The sequence below is a fragment of the Plasmodium malariae genome (genome assembly GCF_900090045.1).
Source record: "Plasmodium malariae genome assembly, chromosome: 3".
Taxonomy (NCBI): domain Eukaryota; phylum Apicomplexa; class Aconoidasida; order Haemosporida; family Plasmodiidae; genus Plasmodium; species Plasmodium malariae.
The window spans coordinates 294,786-312,341 of NC_041777.1; the positions used below are offsets into that span (position 1 = coordinate 294,786).

The 17,556-nt window shown below is 27.5% G+C and overlaps 1 protein-coding gene and 1 pseudogene across 1 annotated transcript, besides 1 other annotated feature; one reads left to right on the top strand and one right to left on the bottom strand.

Moving 5' to 3' along the window:
• Positions 1–3,604: 3,604 nt before the first annotated feature.
• On the top strand, positions 3,605–6,720 carry MAg-1 (ag-1 blood stage membrane protein homologue; the record flags this gene model as incomplete). The annotated part of the gene is made up of 9 exons (XM_029008780.1): positions 3,605–3,734; positions 4,045–4,185; positions 4,376–4,583; positions 4,739–4,797; positions 4,966–5,129; positions 5,465–5,588; positions 5,764–6,023; positions 6,198–6,285; positions 6,401–6,720. The coding sequence occupies 9 exons, from the start codon at positions 3,605–3,607 to the stop codon at positions 6,718–6,720; spliced, it is 1,494 nt and encodes a 497-aa protein (XP_028859373.1).
• Positions 6,721–8,009: 1,289 nt separating this feature from the next.
• LISP2 lies at positions 8,010–14,085 on the bottom strand (annotated as a pseudogene).
• Positions 8,010–14,085: a sequence feature (6-cysteine protein).
• Positions 14,086–17,556: the final 3,471 nt, after the last annotated feature.

The window sequence follows — 17,556 nt, forward strand, 5'->3', positions numbered from 1 at the left end:
CATACGAGCATATTTTTGTGTATTATAATATATACTCCTTTAAAAATGTTTACATAACGCTTCTGAAAAAACTGGAGTTTTCCTTCTCGCGCTGGAAAAGAGTGTACGTATATATATGATTATATAATGAATATATGTACAAATGTATTTACCATTTGCTTATATTATCACATCAGTAGTATTTTTATTATTTCTTTTTTCTTTTTTCTAAGCAGCAACAAAAGGATAAATAAAATAAAATAAAGAGTTAAAATTTTTCAAAACAAAATTAATTATGATATAATTCTCATAATGAGAAGAAAAAGGTACGCATATAAAAGCATGTTTGATTTTTTTTACTCTTCTTTTTCTTATTTTATTTTTTTTTTTTTGTTGTATTTCATTTTATTGTACTTTTTTGTCATTTTATCCAAACAAAATCATTCTTTAAAAAAGAATATATATCAAAGTAAATTAAAAAAAAAAGGTTAAAAAATACCATAAATCTAAAATGGGAAAATTTTTATATGATATTTTATTATAGAACAGTAAAAAATGAATAGAAAAGTTTTACCCGTAAGCATAATTTTTTTTTCTGTTTAATATATTTTTGTACTTCTTGTGCTAGTTTTATCATCTTTTAAAGTATTTATGTATGTATATACGTTTATTTTTTTAAGTATGAATGCATATATATACATATGTATAGTATGCAGTAGCATTGAAATGCCGCTCTTAGCGAAATTGTACACTTCACTGTTTAAGTGAAATGATGGCATTTTTTACTCTGCAAAAAAAAAAAAAAAAAAAAAAAAAAGAAATTTAAAATTAATTTTAATACAAATATTAATATTAATTTTAATATTGAAAACATATATTAATAAATAGTAAAAAAGGAAATGACTTTAAAAAAAAAACTGGTGAAAAATGAAAAAAAAGAAGAAAAAAAAATAAAGGAACAATGAAAGTAAAGGTTAAATGATATATTTTTATGCACATGGAAATAGCCAAGAAAAAAACAGAGCAAATTATAATTGAGAAATATGATTACATAATGAGATATACATTTAAATTTAATAAAAATAAAGTTTATAATATACCCGAGTGTGTATTATGAATTGATTTGCATTATATGCACAAATATACAAGGTCTATTTTGTTTTACATTTCATTTTAATGTGTTTTCATAAAAGAAATAAATTAATCCTCTTTGTGTGTTTCCATATTATTATGTTTTATTACAAAAATTAATTTGTTAAATTTTATGGTGTTGTATTTGAGTACTTTAACTTACGGGTGAGTATATAAATAAAAGTAACGAGATAACTCTATTGATAATATGAAATGTCAAGTGAATAAACAACTGTGGAAGGAACAGAAGAGGGGAACATCTTAACACACAAAAGATAGTTACAAAGTTCATTACGTATACATACGTACATATATGTATGCATAAGTATATATATATATATATATATAAATAGATACATATACTTCAAATTTGTCCACTTCTTTATTTTTGATGAAAATATTAGCAAAATATTTCTTCGTATGTTTTCCTTCTTTTTTTTTCCTCCCTTGCTGTTGCTATGTAATAATCATTCTTCAACATTCGCTTTTCTGCAGTTGTCTGAGAGTGTATAACATAAAAAATACAACAGTTATTGCCCTTACTATTATGCGTTATTAGAAAATTATATATAAAAAATGCATATGATATAATGTACGCACATGTGAACCTTTGGCTTGATAAAGGAGAGCACATAGTCATATTATCTTGCTGAAGTCAAGGTACATTAAATACAAGGTGAAATATTGTGCAAAATGAGTTATATGTATGCTTTCATTTACCAAGCAGTTGTACTTGTGTTATTTATTTTAATTTTTTTTTTTTTTTTCCTTTTCGATGAGAACAATTAAGAGAAAGGGAAATTAATAAACAAGCGTACCCCTTTTTATCCCTTCATACATTTTTAGCTACTTTTATAAAAAAAAAAAAAAATAATATATCACATGAAAGGAAAAAAATAATCCAAATAGTTCTTATTAAAGGGAAAAAGTTAACATATGATTTAGGCGTAAAAAGGAAAAAGGAGTTACATAAAGAAATTAAAGGAAAAATGTGAAATACTGCACTGTAAAATTTTGCTAAAGAACAAAGGGGGAAAATGCGCATTTTGATATGATGTCATTTGTTAGTGTTACCTCTTTTACATTTTCTTCTTTTACAATTTTTTCAGACCATACGATTGTACCTATAGAGGAACTGCATTTAAATCTATATCTTTGTACATTTTGTTTTTATATTTTCATTATATTCCTATGCGTACTATACCATTAAAAATTTGGAGATGTGTAATATAATGCAGCACATCTTTACATTTTCCTAAGCGCGTATTAGTATGAACATACATTTTTCATGAAGCATATTTAATAGAAATAATTGTTTTCTTAAAATATCGTGTTGTTATTCTTTTATTTGTATAAAAATATAAACAAACATGCAGTTAAGCATATAAACAGTTAAGCATATAAAAAATTAAACATTTAGGTGTTTAGATGATTTGAATAATTCTGAACTTTTTACATACTTGTAATATATGTACAAAAAATGTTGTTGAACACGCAAATATGAAAAAAGAAATGACATAATTTGTGAAAGAATATCAAACATTTTTACATTTTCCTTAGATATGTGCGCTTTGAACAAATTAATGTTATCGTTATTCCTCCATTTATTGATGTAAATCTTAAGATATTTTAAAAAAAGTAAAAAAGCCAGTAAATGAAAGTATATGTATGGAAAAACAGGAAAAATGTGAGGAAAGGAGAAGTATTATGCCGATAAAATGAGAAGGAAAGAGGGTAAAGGAAAAGAAAAAAAAAAAAAAAAAAAATATATATATATATATATAAATACATACACATAGCTCCACAGCTGCTGAAATCCATTTCAAAAAGGTTCAACAAAACTGCGGTTTAAAATTTCTACATAGAGGAGTGTTAACCTGCATATAAATATACTAGCACAAATAAAAAAAAAAAAATATATATATATATACATATAAACTTATACATGTGAGAATGTTACTAAATGCAGATATTTAGTGAGAAAAATTGTTAGGATATATTAACAGCAAAAATGAGATAAGTCATTTTTTAAAGTAATATGCACAGTTTATAAAATTTATAGAAAAAAAAAAAAAAAGTTAGAACTGTTCTTTTCATTTAAAAAAAACAAAACAAAACAAAAAGGTAAATAGAATGCACATACAGTAAAATAATTTTTACAACGTTTCTTTTTTAAATTGATTTTTTCCTAAATAATTTATTTCAAAAATTAAATATTATTGCGACAGCATGGTAAATTATTACTACTATTTTGTTTTTTTCCACAATGATGTTTCTTCAGAGATCTGCATTTGCGCAGTAATGTAAAATAAATAATTTTAAAGTAACAAGAAAAAAAAAAATAATAATAAACAGATAGATAAATAAATATATATATAGATAAATAAATAAACAGATAGATAAATAAATAAACAGATAAATAAATAAATAAACAGATAGATAAAAAAATAAATAGATAAATAAATAAATAGATAGATAAATTAATAAATGAAACATGTTTGGAACTAAATTTATTTTAAATATTTTTAAAAACAAATTTAATGACTTATCAACAAAATGTGTAACCTTTATTATTAAAAGTTATAAAAGAACTTGTCCGCACATAAGTGATTTCGAGCCTTTTGGTATATAAAAGAATTTAGTCTAAATAAAAATTATAACTCATTAAACTAAGGAGTTTTTTACGAAATATAACATGAGAATTTATGTACATGTGTGTACACGTTTTTGTATGCATCTATATATGCATAAGTCTATGCGATTGAATGTGGGTACGGGTGTGTGGATATACGGATGTACCGATGTACACATGAACGGGTGTATGGATGCATGGGTGTATGCATGTTTGTATGTAAGCATCTCTAAATGAACAAAATCAGCCCAAAAGGGATAATCTAAAAATACATATCAATTACTTTTCACTATTTTTATCAGCTTCTATGTACTATTTCAGCGGTTTGCATAATTATAGAACCTTTTATCTGCTCATAAAAATAAACGAAATCTTTAATATAAATAAATACAAACAAATATACATTATATTCAGTACGGACAAGTATGATTTTCAAACTGATGGTAATAGAAATTTTATTTTACCATATATTTGATGAGATATATTTTATCGCACATGAACTGTGTTAATACTTTATTATTGCCTTGTTAAGTACTCATTTATGAATTTTTGCTTTTTTTCTCTTTTTATCTTGTGCCCCTTTTCTCTTTGCTCCTTTTCTTATTGTTCCTTTCTCTTTTCCTTTTTTCGTAGAAATTTCGACTAATAAAAAAAATAGGATACACATTGATCAAAGGGTGGACATAAAAATTAGGCAGTGCGATGAGACCTTAAAAGTTGATTTATTCACAACAAAATTAACAAAAAAAGTTCATATCGGTCAAATAAAAATAGATATTAACTCAAGTGTTGTTATGAAGTCGTTTCCAAAGAACGAGTGGTTAGCAGTAGAAAAGGATAAGTTCGCATAAATATATATATACACATACGTGCGTACATGCGTGAATACATACATTCGTACATTCTTGAGTACATATGTGGGTACTCATGTACATGCGCCCGTACAAATGCGAGCTTACCTATTTTTTCCCCTAAATTTTTTTTAAATACATCTAGGTTCGTATGTTTCAAAGATGGACAAGAAATATGCAAAGTGCAAATGTCTTTTTATAAAAGTAATACAGGACCCTTGAGAGAACGCGTGTTCATTCATTTGCATATAAGATACATATTTATGTATGAGTATGCATGTTTAAAAGAATATATACATATTTACATTTACCCTACCACTGCTCATCGATGTCTTCCCTTCTTTTTTTTTTTTTTTTTTTCTCATATATTAGTTCAAAAATATGCGTGCCCTAATGAATGCATGTTCATACAAGATGGCTTAGAGATATGGAAAAATAAATCGAAAGGTATGAGTAAAAAGAAAATTAATCTTCAGGATATCCACAAAGAGTTTAATGATGATGACAAAAATCTGTCACTGATAAATGAAGATACGGTAAAAAGAAAAAGTAAAATTAGTAACGCAGTAAAATGAGAAACACAGTAAAATGTGTAAATAAGAAAATAAATTTGTGATAAAATAAATGGAAAATAGAATAAACTTAATTCGGCTTTTTCAAGTTACTTCACCTTTGTTTTTTTTTGTACACAAACGTGTGCACATTTACATATGTGTACATTTGCAAATATTTATCATGGACAATGAAATCAGTGAAGCAAATTGCACCTACCTAGTGCACTCATCAAGAGTGTAAATTATTCTCGTGCAAACTACATTTATAATATTTATAATGTATAAAATATTTTTATTTTCCCCCCCTTTCTATAAAGGATATCAATGATATAAGTTTGATGCAAAAACTGAGGCTAATAAGTTTTGTGTTAGAACAAGAAATATGTGTATTTGATTTTTACGCATATGTGCCTAAGTACATGTCAGCAAAGGAAATAATGGGTACGCATTTATTTGAGTTATTACGGCATTTTTATAGAATCATTTTTTTGTTATTCTAAATAGATGTGGTTCAATGCAACTTTGCCTTGTTTTTTATATATTGTTTTGTTATTCCTTTTTTTTAATTTTTTCAATTTCGTTTCTCTTTTTTTTTTCTTTTTTACTGTTACGCCAGGGGAGTGGTTTCTCTGCTTCCTGTGCTTCAAAGATAGCAGAGAAGAAGAAACAATCAACATAGAAACAATAATTGAAAGGAATATTCACAGAGACATAAATATCCCTTTATTAAATATACTTAGGATAGTTATTGACAAAAAAAATGAAACTAATGCTAATATTATTTATACGTACGAAAATGAGAAATACAATTTGAGTATACATTCAGAACACCACCTTTCGTATATCATTGATGCTATAACAATTTTTACAAATGAAGTACGGTCGCAGATATGGGGGAAAAAAAATAATATACATACATGTGTACATATATATACGCACATATACATATAAATATGTACATTCATATGCTCATGCAGTCTTATCCTTTCTAAAATATTCTATACATATAGAAAAATACATGTTCATTAATTCCTATTTTTTAAAATTTAGCTAAAAGTTTTAAAAGAATCTTATGGAGAAAAATTGCAGCTTCGAAAAAATATGATAGTGCAAGAAAGTATCATGAAAAAATTAATAGGTAGGTTGTCACATAAACTGAAACTGAAACTGTAGCATATAACATGATATTACAAAGATGTGTATACGTATATATATACTTACATCCATGCACACACATGTATCCATTTTTTTAGGAAAAAAAAGAGTGTCTTCCCCTAGATTTCGTCGCAGTTTACCAAAGAGTGTGCATAAAATGATAAGAGAAATGTACGTAGAAAAAAGCAGCTACGAAAATACGGAAAAACGAAAAGAAGAATTTCTTCATGGTGTATCAGTAAAAGAGGGTACCCCTGAAAAATTGGAAAAAAGATATGACGAAACAATAAACGATTTATCAGCAGAAGGAAGTACTGATCAAAAAATAGAACCCAAAAAAGGTGAACTTGTAAAAAGTGAATTATCAGAACATTATGACAAAAACGAGGTAAAAGATGATGTTTACATAGGTCATTAAGAAATTTAAAAGAAGAAAAAAAAGAAAAGTATGAATGAACGAATGAATGAACGAATGAATAAACTAATAAATTAATGAAAAGGAAAAAAGAAATACACCCCTTATTATGCTACATAAGAGATTATTTATAAAGTATATGTGCTAGGATCCAATGTAAGCATATCATTTAGTTGACAATTAAAAAATATACAATTTGCACATTTTACATTCACTTTTGCAAGATAAATATTATCACAACTTTTCTTTTTAAATGAACAGGACAATCATTTTAATTCTACATTTAAAAAAAAAAAAAAAAAAAATATTAACTTACGTATATTTGTATATATGTGTAAATGTATCCACTTTTTAACTTGACTCATATTTCTTTTACTATCCATAAGTGTTCTTTCTAATGTTTTACATTTAAACTCTTTTTTAACGACATAATGGAAAACTTAATTAGTGGGGAAATTATGGGTATCCTTATTAAAGATAAGAATAGAGCATCATTTGCGCTCGTCGTCTTTTAAATACATACTAGACAGTTGTAAAATGAAAAAAAAAAATAGTTCAACATATATTTATTTATTTTTCATATATTTATTTCTTATATATTTATTTTTTATTTATCTATTTTTTTTAAACCTGTTTAAGCTTGTTAATCTTTGCAATTTAGTTAAAGCATTTATTCTCGCTTTTCGCGGTACAGTTTAAGCGATTAAAAAGTTGAAGCCGTTAATATAGACGCAAGAAAAGCGATTAATATTAAACGGACGTATGTGAGTACGTAAAGTTTCATCAATGTGTGTGCGTGTATGCATGCATATATGTATGTGTTTGTGTACGCACGTATTCAAGCATGTGCTCATGCATGTTTACATTTTAATAATAATATGCGATAATATATATGCAATGAAATACATAACATAACACAAGCACGTATATTATGTCAAATCGTGAATAGAACAGCTAAAATAATGAAAAAAAGGAAATTTCCAAATAAGCGCTTAATCATATTGTAATAAACAAGCTCATAGCAGGCATAAATAAAGCATAAATTAAAATTTAAAAATTTCGATAAAAATTTGTGTACATATATATCCAATCCATTTGGACTTAATGTACAAAGAGGTTTTTTATTATTTTGCCAAATACACTATAATACATATACTTAGTAATATAAATATCAGGCTCATATTTTTCCTGAAACCTATATATGTTGTGTTAACGTATGGTATTGTATCCTATTATATTTTTTTTTTTTTTTTTCTGTTTAATACAGTTCATTTTGTTCTTTACACTTTTTTTCATTCATTCGTCTTATTCTCATTCTCCCACTCATTCGTTTTTTCTTCCTTCATATTTTCATTCTTCCACTCATCTCTTTTTTCTTCCTTCATTTTTTCATTATTCCAATTGTTCGTCTTATCTTCCTTCACCCATTCTCTTTTTTGTTTTTTTGTCATTCTTTTTTTCTTCCCTCTTTTCCTCTTTTTTTCAGATTTCTGTTTACTCCCTATTTCTTCACCTTCTGCAGCTTTTTCTTCATCCCCTACTTCTCGCTGCTTTTCGACTATTTCTTCTTTATTTATTTGGTCATTTGCTTCATCTTTTTTTCCATATTTATGTTCTCCATTCATTCCACTCCATCTTTTTTTACCACCCTCTTCACTCTTTTCTTCCTCTTTTTTTTTCTTCTTCTTTTTATATTTTCCTTTTCCCATTTTATTAACTTCTTCTCCAGTTACTTCAGCATATGATACATCGTTTCTTTTGTGAAACGCTTCCTCTTCTTGTTCATCATCCGTTACCCACTCCTTTTCTTCATCAGTTTCCCATTCCTTGTCCTCGTCAGTATCCCAATTCTTTTTCTTTTGATCCCACCATTTCTTTTCCGCACCAGTCATTAATTTCATTTCATCATCAGTCATCCATTTCTTTTTCCTTTCATCCCACCATTTCTTTTCCTTTTTAGCTTTCAATATATTTTCCCCGTCGGATCCCCATTTCAGTTTCTCTTCATCTCTCCATTTCTTATACTCTGTATATTTCTTCCCTTTATCTAGTGTATCCACATCTCCCCTTTCTTCTTCAACGTCTTCTTCGGATGTAGTTTCCCCTAGCATAGGAGGGTAGTATTCTTTAAAGAGTTTCAGAGACTTATTAATTTGTTCATTTACGTTAGGTTTCTCTTCATATATCAATGAGATAAATTTAGGGTGGATCATCTCTTCATAGTACTTGTTATATTTTTCTTCATATTTTGGTAATACGACTTTAACATTTTTGGACCTATTAATTAAAGCAATATTTTGGGATTTTCCTGCTTGTAATATGCTGTCTTGGATATCCATAGCGTTTTTTAATGATTTATATTTCGAACTTACATGTTCATTCTCTGTATTTTCATCATAGTCCATTAATAAGTCACTTCGTACGTCAATACCGCCATGGTTATCCCACTGGTTACCCCAGTTCTCATCCCACTGTCTATCCGAGTACCTATCCCATTGGCTATCTGAGGGTCTATACCACAGTCTATCCAAGGGCCTATACCATTGTCTACCCGAAGGCCTGTACCACTGATTATCCCAGAGTCTATCCCACTGGCTATCCGAGGGTTTATACCACTGGCTATCCGAGGGTTTATACCATTGACTATCCCAGTGGATACCCCACTGGCTATCCCATTTACCGTAGTCATCACCATCTAACTCGCTATCCGAATGGTCATATTCATCATCATGGTCATAATGCCCAGATATACTCTTTTTTTTTTTATAGAAATTTCCTACCCTCATTTTATCCATTATACGGTTAAGTTGAGATAATACCTCGAGTTTACTCCTTTCGCCCTGATGAGTCATACTGTTCATATCCCTACCTGTATCTGACAAAGTACTACCACGAATATAATAATTATTAAAAAAATTATGTCCATTATTATAAAATTGTTCTGTATCTAGTTTCGAATCGTAATTAAATTTTTTTTTTCTTTCTGCTGAAAAATTTCTCATATCTTTTGTTAATCCAATAGGACTATTTAAATGAACACTATTACTCTTTTGAACTTTTATTATTATCCTTCCAATGTATAGCAATTTATTTGCACTATAATAATTGCAAGAACACGATACAATTTTATTTTCACTCTGTTTACTTAATTTTATATATCTTGTATGGTTTGTATGTATTTGTCCTTTTAAAATACTGGATGTAGGAAAAACTATACTCCCGGGTACTACATCTTCAGCAGGTTCATTGTCATTAACATATTCAAAACAATTAAAAGGTTCAGTTTTGAAAAAACCAAAGTCTTCATTCCTTTCTTCCCTTATCATATACTTTTCCCTAGTATTAGTAGTAACACTATAATCTTCTAAAATAATATTATCCTTTCTTTGAAATCTGTAGGGCGGTCCACACTGGAAACCAACAATTTCGTCTGAAGCATGTACTATACAATCATTTCCTGTATTTATATCATTTAGAATTATTTTATTACTTAAAAAGGATTCTCTCAGAGCATACTCTTTGTAAGCTTTATTACTCCCTTCATTTATCTGAAATGAACAACCTTTTGTTTTGTCTAAATTTTTTTTTAAATATATCTTAATAGGAAAAGATTCATGTTTATCATTAACTTCACTACTTGCATCATTCTTAAAAGCACAATGTAAAAATATGTCATTCTGTACAAACATAGGAGTAAGTAACTTTTGATAACCATCATCAGACTTGAACCCAGTTAGACAACCTGGAATAATCTCTTCAATTTGTTTTAAACGCTTCTTAGAATCATCTGCTGTATCCGCTAATGTCGATTTTTCATTAAAAGATGAGGAATAACAATTCATATAATCATAACTACTTTTTGAATAAAACATTCCTTTATTTTGTTTCATTTTTATAATATTATATGGTCCAGGATTTATAAAATAGTAATTTCCTTTTCTAAATAAACTCTCTCTTTCATTAAATAGACAATTATACGTTAAACACCTATCAGGGTCATCTGATCTGTTAATACGTTCATCAAGGCGACGTTCAGGATGTCTGTTACCTAAACTGAATGCATCATACTTATCACCATCAGATTTTACATTAACTGATGCTACTGTTTCTAATATATCACATGTATAATAATTACATTTATAAATTTCCTTTTTCCTCATCTCTTTGACATCTCCATCTTCTTCATCATCGTACTCTTCTTCCTCTTCTTCCTCTTCTTCCTCATTATATTTGTCCTTCTCTTTGTATTTTTCCTTCTCTCTGTATTTTTCATTATCTTTGAATTTTTCATTATCTTTGCATTTGTCCATATCTTTGTATTTCTCTTTCTCCTCCTCTCTTTCTTCTTCTTCCTCCTCTTCTAACTCTTCTTCATCGATATACTCATTCGTATATTTCTTTTCTTTTCCATTTTTTCTATCTGAGGCTGTCTCGATTTCTTGCTTTTCGTCTTCTCCATTCTCTTTCTCATCTTTTCCATTCTTGCCACCTTTTAACTCAGAATTATTTCCTATTAATACCCACGACCTTTTCTTTTTATTTTTTTTTTCCTCATTACTGTTATTCTTAATTTCTTCAATGTTATCCTTTGATGACACCAAGCCTTTACTTCCTTTTGTTAATGTATATAAACTTTTAGCATCTTTTTTGCCTTCTTCCTTCTTTTTATCATCGTCTAAACCTTCTTTCCATTCTTCAATCTCTGACAGGATTCTATAACTTGTTTTATTTCCTTCATTATTTTTCATTTTCATTCTTATCATTGTCATTCCTTTTTCATTTTCACTGTCTGTCTCCATTCCTTCTTTCTTATTTCCGATAGGATTCTATAACTTGTTTTATTTCCTTCATTATTTTTTCATTTTCATTCTTATCATTGTCATTCTTTCATTTCACTGTCTGAATCTCCATCTCCTTCTTTCTCTTTATTTTCTGATAGGATTCTATAACTTGTTTTATTTCCTTCATTATTTTTTTCATTTTCATTCTTATCATTGTCATTCCTTTCACTGTCATTCTTTTCACTGTCTGAATCTCCATCTCCTTCTTTCTCTTTATTTTCCGATAGGATTCTATAACTTGTTTTATTTCCTTCATTATTTTTTTCATTTTCATTCTTATCATTGTCATTCCTTTCACTGTCATTCTTTCACTGTCTGTCTCCATCTCCTTCTTTCTCTTATTTTCTATAGATTCTAACTTGATCATTCATTTTATCATTGTCATTCCTTTCACTGTCATTCTTTCACTGTCTGAATCTCCATCTCCTTCTTTCTCTTTATTTTCTGATAGGATTCTATAACTTGTTTTATTTCCTTCATTATTTTTTTCATTTTCATTCTTATCATTGTCATTCTTATCATTGTCGTTCCTTTCACTGTCTGAATCTCCATCTCCTTCTTTCTCTTTATTTTCCGATAGGATTCTATAACTTGTTTTATTTCCTTCATTATTTTTTTCATTTTCATTCTTATCATTGTCATTCTTATCATTGTCGTTCCTTTCACTGTCTGAATCTCCATCTCCTTCTTTCTCTTTATTTTCTGATAGGATTCTATAACTTGTTTTATTTCCTTCATTATTTTTTTCATTTTCATTTTTATCATTGTCATTCTTAGCATTGTCATTCCTTTCACTGTCTGAATCTCCATCTCCATGTTCTCTCTCTTCTTCCTCTGATAAAATCCTATAATTTGTCTTATTTACTACATTTGCATTTTTCCCTTCGTCATCTTGTTCACTGTTTGAATAATGTGTTCCTTCTCCATTCTCTAATAACAACCTGCACCTCCATGGTTTTGTATCCCTTGGGGGGCCACTTCCATTTAGTTGATTTTCTTTCTCTCGCTCATTAGAATTATCATCGTGTTTTTTATCATCGTCACTATCTGAACTTTTATCGGTGTTTTCTTTATCTTCTGATAAGATCCTGCATTTCTTTTTATCTTTATCACCCTTCTTATCTTTATCATCCTTCTTATCTTTCTTATCTTCCCTATCTTTATGTCCTAATGACAGATACCCTGTTTTACCAGAAGTTACTTTTTCAAATTTAACATTAATTGTATAACCATCATCACTATCGCTGCTTTCATCTTTATTACTTACTAAATTGTAGTTAGATGATAATATTTTCCTCACCTTTTTCGACAGTATTGTCATTCCCCCTTGACAGAATTTATGATTTTGATAATTCGTGTTTTGCGTTTTCTGTCCATTATTACCATCGTGTGGTACTTCTTTAACCAATTTGATAATAATGTTAGTTTCATTTTTTACGTCATTCAAATGAACATACATTTTTTCCTTTTTTTTAAGATCATCAGAAGAATATGTATTGGTTACACTTGTAGTCAGCCAGTTATCTGCATTGGAGTATAAATCTTTTTTATGTATAGATGAACCTTCTGAATGTGCTTTTACATGTCTCTCTTTAGATGCTATTTTGACATATTCATCATTATGCATATATGGGGTAGATGCCACTTCTATAATATTATGTTCATAATTAAGTGAAGGAAAAAGGTTTTTATAAATAGATTCATTATCCATATTTATAAATACTTTTGGAAAAAATTTATGAGCAAGATAAGCCAAAATTTTATAAATTCTTCTTTTCCAACTAAAAGGTTGAATACTATTTGTATGTTCATTCTTTTGAAAAAACAAATTTTCTTCAAATTCGCTCGTTCGATTATTGGAGTGGTCAGAATGGACAGAGTAGTTAGAATGGTCAGATTGATCAGAAGTGTTTATTAAAATATGAATCAGTTGTACTGTTCTACTGAACATAGTATTAGAAAAATGTTTCACTCTATTTAGAATTGTGCTAACAATATGAAACGGCCAAAATTCTTCCTTCTCATTCGTATAATATATATCATTATTATACCCATAGAAAAATGAATTGTCCTTTTTTTCAGTAAAAAGTAAAAATCCAGATGCTTTGACATTATCTTGTTTTTCAATCGGCATATATATTATTTTTTTATGAGGTACTATATGGTGTCCATTATTTGTGTATACTTTTTTATTGCCTTTTTTTCCATCATCAGCTGAAATGTGTGGTACATAAAAGGGACAGTTTTCATGAATATTTGTTATATTCGCAAAATTCGTAAAATTCGTCATATTCGCTATATTTGTAAAATTTTTTGAAGCAGCCAGGTTTTTATTTTCTTTATTACTACATACAGTAGTATGGGTGTTAGTTAAAGTAGTAGACTCCGTTCGACGGTTATCATCATAATTATGTTTTGTTATATGCCTTTTTTTTATAGAAGAATATTCCATATACTTTGCTACGAGAACGAAAAGAGAAAGAAGAATTATTCTCTTCAGCGACGTATTTCCTACAGCTTCTTTCATGTTTTGTAAGCATATATCGAGAAAAAAAAAAATAATAATAAAGCAAAATAGAATAAAATAAAACGAAACACAATAATATAAAGCAAAATAGAATAAAACGAAATAGGATAAAATAGAATAAAATAAAACGAAATAGGATAAAATAGAATAAAATAAAACGAAACACAATAATATAAAGCAAAATAGAATAAAACGAAACTGAATAAAATAAACCAGAATAGAATAAAATAAAACGAAACAGAATAAAATAAACCAAAATAGAACAAAATAAAATGAAATAGAATAAAATAAGAATATATTCCTTAATAAAAATAATTTCCTTTTTGTTATATTTATAATGATTTTTTTTTTTTTTTTTTTTATATCTTTGTCGATTAATTATAAATGAAATGTTTTAATAATTTTGTTAACATTCTTTCTTTTGCGACACAATAAATAAGCATACATACATCCGCACATCGGTGAGTGGTTGTGTACATATAAATATATAAAACCATATGAACATTCATACATGCTCGCAACCTCTTTTAATGCAAACTTCGATATTTGGCCACTTCGACCATGTCAGAGGAAGAAATAAAGACCTTAGTAGATAAACCCCAACAATGATACTACATTATGATATGTAGATTTTTGCACACATGCATATGTACACACAAATGTACATATCCGCTCGTGTGTATACATGAATCTATGATCAGAGAGACGCCTTAAAACACAAGGAAATTGGATAAACGTAACTGGAGCCACTTAAAATTTTTTGCAATATTAATTTATTTCTTGCACATGCAGATTAATGAAATATCAACTGTGAGATCAACTGTGTAAGTTTTGGAGCGACATTGATGTGGACGATCTCTTTCTTTGTGGTTACTACAACTCTTATATGTATTCCGAAAGGAAAATGTCTATTATTAAAGTAAATGAAACTACTATACGAGTTTATCGAACCATTTTTCCAAAATAGTTCAGCACATACACTATGAGGATTGAACAGGAAGACGCCATATAAGGGGTAATTATTATTTAAAATTGTCAAGTAAATATTATATTGATATGAACGCACATATACGACACCCACGCCAAAAAAAAAAAAAAAAAAAAGAAACATATTGCACCATTTAGAAGTACTTAACTAAGATAATTTCTATTATAATCTAATTTTTCTTAAACTTATTTTGCACCCACCCCCTCCAATGAACTTACATTTTTGATAGATACACTTTTGTTCCCTCTTCATTTGGTTTATCTTTGTTTTATTATTTTGCTATATTGTTTTGCAATATTATTTTGCAATATTATTTTGCTATATTATTTTGCTATATTATTTTGCTATATTGTTTTACAATATTATTTTGCTATATTACTTTACTATATTATTTTGCTATATTATTTTACTATATTATTTTGTACTATTACTTTATTTTATCATTATATTCTATTATTTTATTTTTTTTGGTGTATTTTTCTTCTTCCTTTTTCATCAATTATAGTATTCTCATACATGTTCGATATGTGAGTAAGTGTAAAATATATTATCACTGGGTGATGAATAATTCAAAAGTTATATGTTAAGGCATCTTCACGATAAATCAAAATTGAGCAATCAAAATTTTTTAAATTCATGTGGTTAATTTTTATGAGCTACTTATTTTGACCTCATCTTTTGTCTTCAATATATAATGTTTTGTCCGTGATATTATGTTTGCAAAAATATGAGAACAGTCTGATATTAGAAGTTTAAAAAAAAAAAAAAAAAAAAAAAGGGCCACTATACATTCAAAATATGGATGTTAAAGGAAAAAAAAGGAAAACGGGTTAATTTTTTGTTAAATGGGCGTACTTATATCTTAAACATTCAGAATTTTCTCTATTTTGTACTTGCCTTTTATTTTATTTTATTTATTTATTTTATTTGTACATTCGCTCGTTTGTTTGTTTATTTTTTTTATTTATCGTTCCAAACTGTGCATTATCGTTTGACTGTGATATATAAAATAAAATGTTCGGCAAAATACAAAAAAATATATATAATCTTTTCAATTATATTTTTGATGTGCTATACATATGGAATAAAAGAAAAAAAACAAAAAAAATACTAAAAAAAGTTTTATCTTAAAAAGGGGCAATTGAAAAACTCACAAAAAGTCAGGGGAATGTGTTACCAAAATGTTGTTTTCAAAAAAGGATATATATTATAGGAAAAGTGCAAATACATCTCTTGGCAAATTATTTTATTTTTTTGGAAAAATATATTTGTATTTATAGCTTTGTAATATATGTGTACAAATACAAGTATATATATGCGTAAACGTTAACCCGCAATGGTTAAATTAAAATATTCATTTATTAAGTGAATACAACATAAGTGTGGAAGAAAAGAAGGGTCATCAAAAAGATATGTTTTTAAGGATTTAAAAATTATTGTATCGCCTACGTGGTAACATAACGTATGATAGCTTACATGCTTATATGTTCTAGCTACGAATGTGTGCATAAGGTGAACGTTTTATATAGGCATATATATTTTTCCTTTTTTAAAAAAGTAATAAGCACTGTATGGGCAAATTTTTGAGCTTTATACAACTGTGATATAAGTACCCACATTTTAATAATCATATGTATGGATATTGATCTCTCTGCTGGATAATTTATTTTTTATTTTTTTTACTTATATATAACGATTTGTTAAAATTGCTTCATTGTAGCTTTTTTCAATACACTATAAGAAAAAAAAAAAAAAAAAAAAAGGGAACAAATCATTACACATATAATTTTTTTATTATATACTCTATTGTGTCCTGTAGTAACTCCTAATTATAGCACACCTAAATATTTGCAAGTTGCTATTTAAAGGGGAACTCAAATGTACACATACATATACATATGTATTATATTAATTTATGTGTATATGTAAGTTTAGATCCACTATTATAAACAAACTTCGGAACGCGAAATAGTCCAATTCATATGTATGCCTTTTGTGATATGGGGGGACATATCTAGTCTGTTGCAAAAATTAAAACGTTACCTTGTGCTTTCTAATGTACAACTTAAAAGCAAATAGTCACGTTGAATATATCTATCTATCTATATACATATATATATATATATATATATATATATATATATATATACATATATAGAAGTGCATAAAATTAAGCTCTAAGTTGTTACTTAAACTATCCATAACGCATATGTAACTATTTCCGTTTGTTTTAGCCTTGCCATTTTTCTAGCAGTTCTTAAGCAATATCTTAATCCCCATTCCTATTTTGTCATTTATAGTAATTTCCATTTTAGTTACAAAAATAAAAGGAAATTAATTTTTTCGGGGATGGTTTAACGCATATTTTGACACTTGTTTGTTGTACTACATCGTGTCGTTTCCTTTTTTTTTTAACCTATTCACTTATTTTTTGCATTATTTTATTCATTTCACTACTATGCTACTATTTTTTAGTTCCATAG